Source organism: Budorcas taxicolor, chromosome 19, assembly GCF_023091745.1.
Source record: "Budorcas taxicolor isolate Tak-1 chromosome 19, Takin1.1, whole genome shotgun sequence".
In the NCBI taxonomy this organism is placed as follows: Eukaryota; Metazoa; Chordata; class Mammalia; order Artiodactyla; family Bovidae; genus Budorcas; species Budorcas taxicolor.
The window spans coordinates 39,061,443-39,074,378 of record NC_068928.1 but is presented as its reverse complement, the minus strand read 5'-3'; the positions used below and the strand labels follow the sequence as shown (position 1 = coordinate 39,074,378).

General features: G+C 48.4%; 1 protein-coding gene and 1 non-coding gene across 2 annotated transcripts; one reads left to right on the top strand and one right to left on the bottom strand.

Moving 5' to 3' along the window:
• Positions 1-752: 752 nt before the first annotated feature.
• PSMB3 (proteasome 20S subunit beta 3) lies at positions 753-9,469 on the bottom strand. The gene is made up of 6 exons (XM_052658164.1): positions 9,362-9,469; positions 8,847-9,031; positions 6,256-6,363; positions 3,483-3,660; positions 1,762-1,856; positions 753-858 (listed from the first exon to the last, which is right to left on the bottom strand). Exons 1-6 carry the CDS (start codon positions 9,362-9,364, stop codon positions 810-812), a joined length of 618 nt encoding a protein of 205 aa, XP_052514124.1. The 5' UTR covers positions 9,365-9,469; the 3' UTR covers positions 753-809.
• Positions 9,470-10,290: 821 nt separating this feature from the next.
• On the top strand, positions 10,291-10,364 carry TRNAN-GUU (transfer RNA asparagine (anticodon GUU)). The gene has a single exon. It is a non-coding gene; the product is annotated as a tRNA-Asn (tRNA).
• Positions 10,365-12,936: the final 2,572 nt, after the last annotated feature.

Genomic DNA, 12,936 nt, shown 5'->3' with positions numbered 1-12,936 from the left:
CTTCTCCACCTCGACTTTTAAATCCAGTGGTTCTCAACACTGTGGTCCAGGACCACACCTAGGAACTTACAAATCCTAAGGGTCCTCTGCAGCTCGGGACTAGAAACTGCTTTATCAAGCCCTCCTGATGATTATAATGGAGGCTAGAGTTTAGGGAGTACTTGCTTATTAGGGGATCTGCAACAGGTTGCAAGCTGGAATCATTTGGGGAACTTTTGGGAAAAACAGGTGTCCAGGCCCCTTTAAAAGGCCAAATAAATCAGGGATCAAAATACCTGTGTTTTGGAATCACCCTAGGTGACTAAAATGTAGCCAAGATTAAGAAACACTACTGTGTAAGGATATTATTTATGGATATGTGGCCAAATTTCTACCTGAAACAAAGAATATTTAAGGGTTTTCCAAGAGTTGAGTATAAAGGATTCTAGGCTTTGGAGTCAAATGGAACATGGGCTTACACCTTTGCTCTACCACAAAGTGGCCTTGGACAAGTTACTTAACTGTCATTAAACAAGGGAAAAAACATGTATTACGTTGAATCAATTTGATGATTAAATTCTAGATCATACAAAGCACCTTGTGCAGGTTCCAGGACAGCAGGTGCCCCACAGTGATCTGTAGAGACCATTCCCACTGGTGGACCAGAGAGCATGCTGCAAGTCAAGAAAAGCCGAGGGCTAAGCTGCACCCCAAGTAGCTATTTGTAACTGCCCAGCTGGGGACAGAGATCTGTGATAAAACACTCAAAGAAGCAGGAGTGAAAGAAAATCTTTTATTAAAAAAAAAAAAAAAGTGGGCTCTGAAAACAGTTAGTCCATGCGGGCCTTCAGTGTCCTCGTGGTGATTTTGTCCTTCTCACTGCAGGGGGAGAAAGTCACAGAACATCTAAGTCCATGAGACTGCAGGACAGACTGCAACAAGCAACTGTCCTAACTCGGGTTAACTGTTTTGCCCATGCTACACTAACATCAGCTTGTTGCCCTGGCCTATGGTGAGGAAGGGGAAAAGAGACATTTCTGTAGGTGAAGCCATCAAGAGCTAGGATAACTCAAGGCTGGAGCGTGAAGCACTCCAGAGCAGGGCGAGAGCTCCCCAGGCCTAGAGAACAAGGAATTGAGGAAGGAGGTATGAGGTGTTTCACTTCAGTGAATACAGATTCTCAGTATCAGCCCTAATCTGTTTTTCACGGTAATTAAGCAGGTCATCCCATAACAAAAGGGTCCAAATGGGACCCTTATTCTGGGACAGTTTCCAAGGAAAGCTGTCGGGAGGGTACCTTTCACTTCAGCTAGTCAGATTCCTGGTGACAGCCCCAAACAAGAGGGAAAGGGTGCCAGTAAGGACTCTGGCCAGGGGGTTAGAAGGTGGTCACTGGGCTCGGTACACTACACAGGTGTGGCTTCCATGCTGGTGTGACCTGGGAGAGGAGAGGAGGGACCCAGGATTTATTCTGATCAATCTGTAGGAGCTCTGCACAGGTCCCTGAGATTTTGGGAACATTGTTCAGGAAGGAAGGAAAGGTCTACTGTGAGCAAGAGGAGGCGACTTGGGGCCAGGGAGCCTCACTGGACAGAGGTTGGGGGAATCCAGGTAGGCTCCCAGCTGCCACCCTCAGGAAGCACAGATTTCTGCTATCTGGTGCCTGCTGCAAGAACCCTTCTTATTTCACACCTGACTCAGGGGCTGGGAAGATGGGCTATTTGTGCAGGAGGGGAGAGGCACGTGTCCGCAAGGCTCCCAGACCTCCCAACGCATACTCACATGATGTGGACAATGACTCCCATGCCTGACACCGCATCCCTGTCCACAGCATTCAGCATGGCTTGTGAGATGGTTTCAAACAGGTGCTCTGGATCCTGCCAACAGAGTAGCAGCCTTTCAATCCCCAGAACCTCAGACCTTCAGTTGGTCTGGCTCCTTAATTCTCTTTTCTCTAGGCTCAAGGTGCCCAGCTCTGGCACCTCCTGTGTCTGGAGGGATAGTTCCCTGGGTACGAGAAACGCCCTCAGCCCCTTCTCAGAAGGAAGCAGGGTTACGGAAGATAAAGTTGAGGCTCTGAACCTCCTCCATTAACCAGCAGTGTGACCTTGAGCAAGTCAGTGTCCCTCCACAAAGCCTCAATCCCTCTTCTGTAAAATGGGGAGAACAGTCCCCACCGCTCCTCTGCGCCTCACCAGCTGTCTGATCATCTCTCCTCCCACGTGGCTCAGAAGTGCCACAGAACCTAGCCTGTCCAACCATGGAACCACTTCCTGCCAAGCCTCTCCATCCTCTATATCCTCTATCTTGGTTGGCTTAGCTAGAAAACTCAAGTGTCCGCAGCATCTCCACCATTCTCACTTCTGTTTTAAGGGACCAAGTCCTCTAGACTCTGGCTGCCCTGCTCCCCCAATGCCACCTTCTTTGCTCAGGACCTCAGCACCCCCTGCAGGTGCCAACAGCCCACTGTACCAACCTGCAGGCCTCCGGCTCCTAGGGTCTCTTACTACCTTAGACACCATGTCAGAAGAAAAAAGTGCCAATTCCTTGGCATGCCATCCAAGGCATCTGCAAGTCTCATTCTGACCTCAGGCTCCGCCTTTCTCCAGCCCACATTCTGCCCACACTCCAGCAACCACAGCAAGCTCTCTAGTCACTCAACTCCCCACGCCCCTCCTGAACCTCTGACCTTTGCATAGGCTGTTCCTTCTGCCAACCAGGTCCTTTCTTTCCTCCTCTTCCCAGTCAGCTTCATTTTAACAGATAACTGGGTGTCTGTCTGGCTTCACTGGCTGCAATGGGCCCTGAGGATGGACTTCCTGGTTTCCCCGGAGCCTGGCAGAACTGGCACACCAGATAACCCTCCCTGTCAGGCATTGTTCCCATCTTTCCAGGCCATTTCCTCACACCACCACTCGTAAGACAGGTTCTACTATTATGCCTGCTTTACAGCTGAGGAAGTGGAGGCATAGAGAAGTAAAGTGACTTACCCAAGAACATAACGAATTTAGATGGTAGGTGGACCTGGGTTCCCAACCCAGACAACCTGGCTCCACAGCCCATTCTGCTGAGCTGCCTCTAAATAATCCTGCACCCTGTTAAATCTTTATTCAATGAATGGATGTGAGAACCCCATAAACCCCACATGAGGAATTATTTGTCACTGTAGCAAATATCTGACTGAGGTCTCCTCACAGAAGGTGCTCTCTAGGACCCAAGGCTCTGGCAGATGAAGTTTCTGGACACCCTTCCAAGGCTCAACGGCTGTGGCTTTCTCTCCTGCCCACACATTCTCCCCATTGTTGTTACTCTTTTGCAACCCCATGGACTGTAGCCTGTCAGGCTGATCTGTCCACGCAATTTCAAAGGCAAGAATACTGGGGTGGGTTACCATTTCCTTCTCCAGGGATTCTCCTCATTACCAGTCAGGTAAACACATTTTCCCCTGATGGTCAAGGAGTGGGCACCTCAGAACTCAGCCCCACTCCACGCCAACAACTCACCATGTTGGGCTCCCAGAGAGACTCGCACATCCCGTACATTTGTTCAGTGCAGGTACCACTGACTACAAAGTCATCAGTCACCATGGGGCAGCCAATAAGGTCTAGAGAGCAAATGAAAGGCTTAAAGGTCTTCGGGTCCAATCCGGCAATGACCGGCTCCGTGTAGTAGGGCCCAAACCTGTGGGACCAGGAGCAGAGAGAGAAAATGGCACTCAAGGACATTTCCTTTCCTGTTTAGTCTATCCAGACAAGGCCCTGGCCCAGATCCAAATCCCCCTTCCCCTCCTCTCCTGGCATCTATAAATGCGCTAAGACTTCTTTTCTCCGACTCTTCCCTGCATATTCTCTCACCACTGACACTCTCTTCCTCTTTCTTTCTTTGGGAATTCTGTTTTGTTTTTAACCTACTCTTCCCTGTCCTCATCCAGGTCCTATCACCGTTCAGTCTTCCATTTATGCACCTATACCTTTACTCCTTTCAAAAAAAGATTTCAAGCAGTTGGTAGAAAAACACTGAAAATAAAACTGAGCCACTAAAACATAAGCCATTTGCAATAACATGGAGGGACCCAGAGATGATCACACTAAGTGAAGTAAGAAATACTACATGGTATCACTTATGTGGAACCTGAAACATGGCACACACTTATTTGTGAAACAGAAACAGACTCATAGACATAGAAAACTTACAGTTACCAAAGGGGAAAGGGAGTGGGGAGGGATAAATTAAAGGTTTGGGATTAGCAGATACAAACTACTATGTATGAAATAGTTAAGCATGGTCCTACTCTACAGCATTATGTTCAATATCTTATCAATATAATGGTTATTCAATATCCTGTAAAAAAAAACACGTGAAGTGAAGTGAAAGTTGCTCAGTCATGTCTGACTCTTTGCGACCCCATGGACTACACAGTCCATGGAATTCTCCAGGCCAGGATACTGGAGTGGGTAGCCTTTCCCTTCATCCAGGGGATTTTCCCAATCCAGGGATCGAACCCAGGTCTCCTGCATTGCAGGGGGATTCTTTACCAGCTGAGCCACAAGGGAAGCCCAGGAACACTGGAGTGGGTAGCCTATCCCTTCTCCAGCAGATCTTTCCAACCCAGGAATCAAACCGGGTTCTCCTGCACTGCAGACGGATTCTTTACCAACTGAGCCATCGGGGAAGCCCTTGAAAAAAAACCATAATGGGAAAGAATATGCACATATATATAAAACTAAATCACTTTGTGCTACTAGAAACTAACAAAACATTGTAAATCAGTTCATTAAAAAAAGGTCTTCCTATGCACCACCACCAGCAAAAAAAACCCTCTGAACAGAATACAAGACACTCAAAGTAAACACAAAGTTTTGTTCTGAGTCTCCCAGCAGGCAAAGCAAAAAAAATACTCAGTGAGGTGGATTATTGTCATTGTCTACCATCAGGAAATAACAGCTCATCAGAAACTTGTTCTAGACCTTGAGATCTGAGAAGAATCTGTCTTAAGAGATCTTCATTTATTTATTTAGAGAGGAAAATACAGTTGATTAGGCAGGAGACACTGTTAGAACACCGGGCCAGTTCAAGGGAGAGCTGACCCGTTTTGTGGGCTAGTAGCCAATTTCTATAGTCTCAAAGACAAAGAAACTTCCTGCCGGAAGGGTGGCATTAGGTGATTGGTTAGGGTGCTATAGAGTGGGTATTTTACCTAATACGGAGTCAGGGAGTTGGCTGGTTTAGGTCAGGGGGTCTCAAGGCAACAGCTGTTATAGGGCTTAGTCAGTTCCAGAGATGACCTTGGTACAGGGTTCCACAATCCCCACTCTTTTTATTTACGGGTCAAATCTTTGGCCCCTTAACACCCTGTTTGTGACTGATTATCTAGCCCCATCTCAAGCCATGAGGACTCAGGTCACTGGGGAAAGGGGTGATGACTGCTCTGACATCAGGATGTCATAGGGTCCTAGGTCATCATAGGGATCTTTATATAGGAAATACTCAAAAAGTAATGGCCACTATCCTCAACAGAAACAGTAAGTAAACAGACATTATTCATGTCTTATATCAGTTCTCAGTAATATCCATAGGCATGATCTTAAGGTACAACTTTGTAAAAAATAATTCTAAATAAAAAATAATAATTGTTAGGTAGAGGAAGAGGTCAGAGTAGTGCACTTTGATCTGGTATTTCTCCAACAGATTCCGAGATATCAAATTTCTCTAAGAAATTAATTTTGTATTTTCCTCTCAATAAACTGAAAATAAAGTTAAATAAGAATGTCCTGTATTATCTGGGTAACAACCTTAAAACTAAATACAACAACACAACTCAGGGCCTGTGCTTATACTTCCAGTCATGTTGATGCCAAGGTACCACCTGAAGGTTAGTGTTTACTTTTTATTGGCAGTATTAGGGGCTCCTTCTTGTCTTACCATAAAGTTCTCAAATGTCAAAAATTAACATACCCAATTCCTAGATTCCATGTATTCCAGAGAATCTAATGATCATGACAGAATGAACTCTGGGGTAAGGGTGGCTCCTGGCTGGGAGACTCCTGGGCACACATTGGTAGCATTAATTTTGTTGCCTGGGAGCAAGTTTATTTGCTGTTTGCATTCCCTGCCTTCTTCTGAAGTAGCCCTTTTTCTTTCTTATTTGATTGTTAGGCCCAGAGAAAACATACCCCGCAAAATAAGGATACTGTCCTACAAATAAGACATGAGTCAGCCAGGGGGAATCTCCTTTCTAGGTATGTTCCCCAAGTCCCAGGCTACACTTCTACTCACCGTTTCTCGTACAAGAGGTTGGCCACCATGCTCATGAGGGTGTAAGGTTTGATCTGCCGGCCTTCCTTCAGCTCATACAGGTTCAGCCGGAACTTGAGGCGCTGGGCACTGTAGTAGAAAGAGAAAGTGTGTTAGCAAGTAATTGCTGAATGTCCCCTGGTGTCCACCTCATGGAGGTCAGGAGGTGCCTAAGGAGACACATAAGCCCAAACCTGCCAAGAGACTCCTCCCCATCTCCCAGTGATTTTCTTACCAGAAGTCCAGCCTCATGCCCACTTTGAGGTTTTGTCCAACACTTCTACCTGTAAACATGCCACTCTGCTAACCTTTTTCCTCACACTTTTTCTGAGGTGAGAAAAGGGGAGTAAAGAAGTGGGTTCCCACCACACCCCACCCCCCCAACACACTTTTCTGAGGAATAGTTTATACAGCACACTCTGGCCAGGAGCCTGAATGCAGACATAGTGCGGCAGCTTACAGTAAAAGAGCAATAAACTGAGAGAGCTGACTTGGGCTAAGTCTTCCTCTTCCCACTTAATTTTTCCATTCCTAAGGTGGGGACAAAGTAAGTCATTTGGCAGTGAGATAATGTATGAGTGTTAATAAACAGCAGCAGCTGCTCTAATGGACTGAAAGACACCTAGGAAAATAGGCCACGCCTCCTCCAGTGCCATCTCAGAGCCCAGGGATAGGCCTGCAGGGAGCAGACCAGTGAGAAGACTGCTGGAAGCGGAGCACTGGGTCACAGGACGCCAGAAGAAAGACACAAGCCTAAGCTTCATCATACAGTGAGAAAAATGAGGCCCAGCAAAATTAGCGATGACTGCCCACAAACATGCAAACTTGGTGAGAGAAGCCTCCTGAAGAAAAGAAAATAGTGTGAGGCGAACAGCTGTGATTAGAGACAGGAAGACTAATGGGGGCCTTCACAGTGACAGGAACACTAAGCCATCACTCTCCAGTTCCACCAGCACCGGGATAAAAGGGCTGGTTGGTTCAGATCTCAGGAAGAATATCCAAATTACATATATTCTTGAGACTTTAGGAAGATTTAAAGGAAATGAGAGGGAAAAAGTCCTGACAAGCTCCCATCCACATTTGTTGTTGTTCAGTCGCTAAGTTGCGTCCAACTCTTTGTGACCGCATGACCTGCAGCACGCCAGGCTTCCCTGTCCTTCACTGTCCCCTGGAATTTGCTCAAACTCATGTCCACAGAGTCAGTGATGCTAACTAACCTTCTCATCCTCTGCTGCCCTCTTCTCCTTTTGCCTTCAATCTTTCCCAGCATCAGGGATATTTTCTAATGAGTCAGCCCTTCGCATCAGGTGGCCAAAGTATTGGAGCTTCAGCTTTAGTATCAGTCCTTCTAATGAATATTCAGGGTTGATTTCCTTTAGGATCAACTGGTTTGATCTCCTTGAAGTCCAAGGGACTCTAAAGAGTCTTCTCTAGCACCGCAATTCAAAAATATCACATCAGGAACTATCAATCTTCTAAGAACTATGTCCAAGAAGTGCTGCTTCTTAGGCCACCTGTAACCCCATCTTCCTTCTTGAATCTTTGACCCTGACTCTTTTCCTCTTGTCTCTCTTCTTACCCCACTACTGAATATACAGTTCAGCTCTCGAGTTGTCACTTATTTTTTCCCTCTATACATTTTGTCTCTCTGTAATCTGTTCCCATAGATTTAACAGATCACCAATGCCTATCCAGCCCTGAGCTATAATCTCAAGACCTCAACTGCTCACAGAATGTTTCTACTTGGCTTGGCTTGTCACTTCAAAACTGGTATCAAAATCAAAGTCATCACCTTTCCCCTAAAACTAGTCTTCTCAATTTCAGTCAACATGCTCAAAACAAAAATCATCTTTGAAACATTTCTGGATTGCCTACATGTCAAGTACTAAACTAAACACTTAACAGATAAAAAAGACATGAACCCCAACCTCAACGCACAACTCTTTGGCCTCACAATATCCAAGTAGCCACTGAGGTAAGTCAGCAACAACTCTCAGAAAGGCCTTCTTTTCCTTTCCTACCACACCACCCCATTATGACCACAACCCTCACACCTCACAGAATCACTTATTTCATCTCCCCAATTCTCCCTTTTCTCACAAAATCACTGTCAACTAAACAGCTACTCTAGCAGTTAAGATGCACCAGCTCATTATGGATTAGTTATCTTTCAATATGCCTGCCTTGTCTCCCAACTAGACCACTTGTAGTTCTTTAGGGACTGAGCATGAGCCTTGGCCTCAGAAATTGGGATCCTGAGAGTCATTCATTAGCTTACACCTTGAGCAGTAAGACTCTCTGATACTTTGTTTCCTCATCTGCAAAATGGGAGAGCAACACGGTGGTGTATGTTCTTAAGAGGATTAAAGTCCATGAAGATAAGGTGCTTTCAACAGTATCTGGCTCAGAGTAAATGCTAACCTGGTTAGGATCCACTCTATCGTTTACAATGTTCGGCAAAGTCTCAGATTCACTGGTGGTGTTCAGTAGAAGACTGACACCCAGGCCACTCATCCCGCTAGGCAAGGCTAGTCCAAGAAGCGTGGGTGTGGGTGGGAACCCCCGACACTTACACTGTCTGGACGTCGGTGGCAAGACCCGCCAGGCCGATGTACAGTCGGTCGCCCATGGGAAAGATCTTCTGGAAGTCCGTGGTCACCATCTGGGCCTGGATCCCGAAGCGCCTGTCAGCAGCGATGGCCACACAGTTCTTCCCCTTCATGGCCATGACGGCCCCTCCGTTATAGGACATAATAGACTGAAGCAAACAGAGCGGAGGGGCTCAGCTCGAGGGGCAAACAAGGCCATAGCACCCGGCGCAGCCCCTGATTCGCAGGCTTCTCTACGCACCGTCCTCCACTCTGGAGGCGCCTGGATACCCTGAACTCCAGCTCTGAGGTTAGCGCTGTGAGGCTGCGAGGAGCCCCATTCCCCGCCGCGGTCCTCACCAAGGTTCGCTCCCCCTTCAAACTGAAGTGGCTTCCTTCAATCGACCACCAGGCCTCTCGACCTCCCAAACTTCCCATGACCTCCCCTCCCCATTCCTCTATTCCTACCCCAAGTCCCTTTTCTTTGCTCCCTGTCTCACCATGATTGCGGTGTGTTAGGACCTCCAATCGCCACAATTCCAGCAAACCTGCTAAGGGCCTCACTACGCAACCACCCTCGCTGCCTTCTCGCTATTGGCTGAGAGGCCGACCCTTCCGGAACATTTTGATTTTCTATTGGCTGTGCGTCTTTGTCAGTCATCAGTACAGGAGTTTGGTTGAGAAGCCAAAACCTAGGTAAGGAAAGCGCAAAGTGAAAAGTCACTGTGAGTGCGGAAGAGCTCGGCGTCGCGGTGCAAGCTGGGATAGCGGTGGACCCAGTCTCTGGAAGCCGGAGACGCCGGCCGGAACTTGTGTCCACGTGGGCTGGTGAAACCCGAAATAAAGGGCTTTGGCTCCAGTAAAGGGCTACCGGGTTGGTTAAGGGCACGCTGTGCGGTCGGGGATACTACTCATGAAGCTTGTTTCATTTATTCATTCCAGAAATCCTTACATCTGTTGTATGCCAGGCACCATGCTAGGCTCTGGACATGGCACTGAACTAGAACAGCGTCCGGTCTTTGGGAGGCACCCGTGAAGTGCCTATTTACTGTTAAGAGGGAGAGGGGCGCTGGGAGGGTGTCGCAGATATTCTGCGGCTGCAAGGGTTGGGCTGCAAAGGGGGCATTTGGAAGCTGCAGGTCGACTTCACGTAGCCTCATTATCAGATCACCCTAAAGAAGAACGTTCCGGACTTCCCCAAGTCTAAGATCTAGACGAAGCAGGCGACAATTTCGCCAGCCCCAGCCACCCTCGAGCCAATGCAGGGAAGGCTGAACGTCCCGCCTGCTCCCATCCCTAGATCGAGACCCTTCCCTTTCTCCCTTGGGTCTGACTTCTCTCGTCCCGTTATAGAATTTGTTTAGAGTCTTCCGCTGTCGCAGGCTCACGCCCATTGACTCGGCTCACCGCCACTGCAGTAGTTATCACAGTCTCTGTGGCGCAATCGGTTAGCGCGTTCGGCTGTTAACCGAAAGGTTGGTGGTTCGAGCCCACCCAGGGACGTCTCCTTTTTCCCACCCTAAAAAAGGAAAATCTAAAGGCATTATTCACTCAACCGCTGTAAAGCCAAATTTTGTATTGAAATAGCAGAGACAACGCTTTTTCTATAGGAAATCAGAGGGTCATTGTGATTGAAAATTCGTTGTTCAGTTAATGACAGGATTTCTACAGCACTTCCCTCCTCCACCTACCTCCAACCCCGCCCTCAAATTGGATTGCCGGAAAAGCAAAGACAGGTTTTTGTCTCACCGTGCAATACGTTTCAGGTTGCATTTTTCGTCAAGATTAAGAATAAATTTGCAGTGGAGATCGGTCAGTTTTCCACTGTCTGCCTCTATTGATGTTACAATCTCGAAATGTTACATTTGGAAAGGAAGAAAATAGCGCTAGAGACAAAGGCAGTGACAAATTGAGGGATGAAGAGAAAGGTGAGAAAGGGAGAACACAGCTGTGATATACGCAGAGAGAAAGAGGAGACGTGACAAATAGGCGTAGTGGAAGGAAGACCTGGGGGAAATGGAGAAAGGGAAAAGACTCAATATGAGAAGCATGAGAAAAAGGAGTTGGACAACAACAAAACAGGTTCTTTTTCTAGAAATACAGAGAGGTGGGGAAGAAGATGGGGAAATAGAAGCAGAATCTAGGGACATTATTTTGGGGAGAGAGGAGTTAAAGAGCACAGCAAAGATATTCATAAAATGTCTAGAGGAGCTGCTCTCTCCTAACATTGTCATCCTCTTCCGGATCTTATCACCACAGTATCTTTTAGTATATGTGCTGGAAATAATTACCGAGATTCCCGAGTTTCTGCCCTCCAGAAGCTTTTGGTTTAAGACAGCGACTCTTCTGGTGAAGAGTCTGTCAGCTAGGTGACCTCCTGAGATATTACAACTAACACAATCCAGGGGAAGCTTTGACACCTCATGTCTGCCAGAGATGCATCCCTGGGCTGGGAGTGGCAGACTCGGCTTGCTTTTAGGAGGCGCTGTCTCAAGCAGTTCCCTTCCACATTTGGTTTCTCCTCAAGGTGGGGCTCAGAGGAGGCCTCTTTTGAAAACCTTCTTCAGTGCTCATCCACCCTTACAGGGGGAGGGAAGGAATGGCAGTGGTAGGTGGTAGCAGCAAACCCAAGGGATACACAATGCCCATAGAAGCTAACGGGACAGGCTATGTAACCCTCCAGCTTGCCTCCAGTACTCTGTGAGTGCCCTGTGGGCATAAGCTGGGCTCATCAGCTTTACGTCCCCTGTGCTTAGTGCAATATTTGACAGTGGCACATGACAGGTGCTTTTTGGTTGGGAAACCAGAGAACTTCAGAATTGAGAAGGGTTTGGTCAGAAGGTTCCCCTGATAAGCCAGAGAGGCCAGGGATGTGGGGACTGGAAGGTGACTGAAGTGATTAAGACGAAGTTGCAGTAGTAGTGGGGGCTTCAGCATGCTCCTTCTGTCCTGTAGTTTGTGACTGATGCTTAATAACTATCTGAGGAACCAGTGAACGGATTCCCAATGAGCACAGTGGCACCCTCGGGCAGCACTCCAGGATTAAAGGACAGCAGTGGGGACTCAGAGGGACATCAGCCTACTTCCCCTTAGCTGATAGCCTCCCACCCTCAACCAGGCAGCCCCTGAGTGCCCCTGTGGATCATGGGTGAGACGGAGACCTTCGCGTAACCCCTACAGGTTTCTCTCCCCCGGGATCTTCTAGCTTGAAAGGAGTCGCAGATCAGGAGTCCCAGCTGCTCTCCCCTCTGGCAGGGTGACTGGGGGACTGAAGAGGATTCCCGAGTTTTCCCGGGCAGAGTCCACGATGCCCGCAACACACCTGCCCCAGGGACAGTGGGCGTGTCCACGCCAAGAGCCCCCGTTCAGTGAAGGGCGGGAACTCTCGTTCTCCCAGTACAAGGAGGGAGAGGACAGCAGGTGATCGAATCCTCCCCTGGCCCTACTTCCCAAGGGTTCTCAGACCACCCACCCTGGGCGGAAATCTCTCCAGCCCTTCCTCTTCCCCCCGCCCCCGCCCCCACTCGGTGGGTGTGGGCCAAAGGCTAAAGCTGGGGTCACTTGGAGGCCAGTTCCACAGGTCTCCTGGTCACTAGCCAAAGGGTGAAAGCATTCAGTCCAGGGGCCTCAGCTTCCGATCTGCCTAGACTGCCAAAGAGGAGAGAAGGAGGAAGAGGCAGGCGGGTCCGATCCTTGCTGAAGATTTCGTTTCCTAATTTCCTAACTTGAGCCACCCAGCGCCAGTGCGCTTAATGGCGCTTCTGGCCGAGTAATCGAGCTCTTTGGAGCGACTGACATAATGACCATCCCTAATAAATCCTGAATAACGAATACGCAAATCGACCGTCCTAATGAGGCGGGCCCACCATAGTCTCCATAATGTAATATCGATCGGCTTCCCCGGCTCCGGCCTCAGCTGCTGCTCCTAGCTCTTTCTTCCAAGCTCCCTGCTAGTTCTCTCCTCCCGGCAGGAGCCACTGGAGACCGAAGCCCGGAACCACGGTCGGAGTTGGCGGGCACCAGCGGCCTTTGCGCTCGCCGGGACGAGCGAGGCGCACCAACAGTGCAGAGCTCA

What these genes read in the sequence shown, in the direction of transcription:
- PSMB3 (XM_052658164.1), bottom strand. An exon ending in GCCACCGACGTCCAGACAGT is followed by an intron (nt 6,364 to 8,846) that starts GTAAGTGTCGGG and finishes TTTCTACTACAG; the next exon opens with TGCCCAGCGCCTCAAGTTCC. An exon ending in GGAGTCATTGTCCACATCAT is followed by an intron (nt 859 to 1,761) that starts GTGAGTATGCGT and finishes CTCCCCCTGCAG; the next exon opens with TGAGAAGGACAAAATCACCA.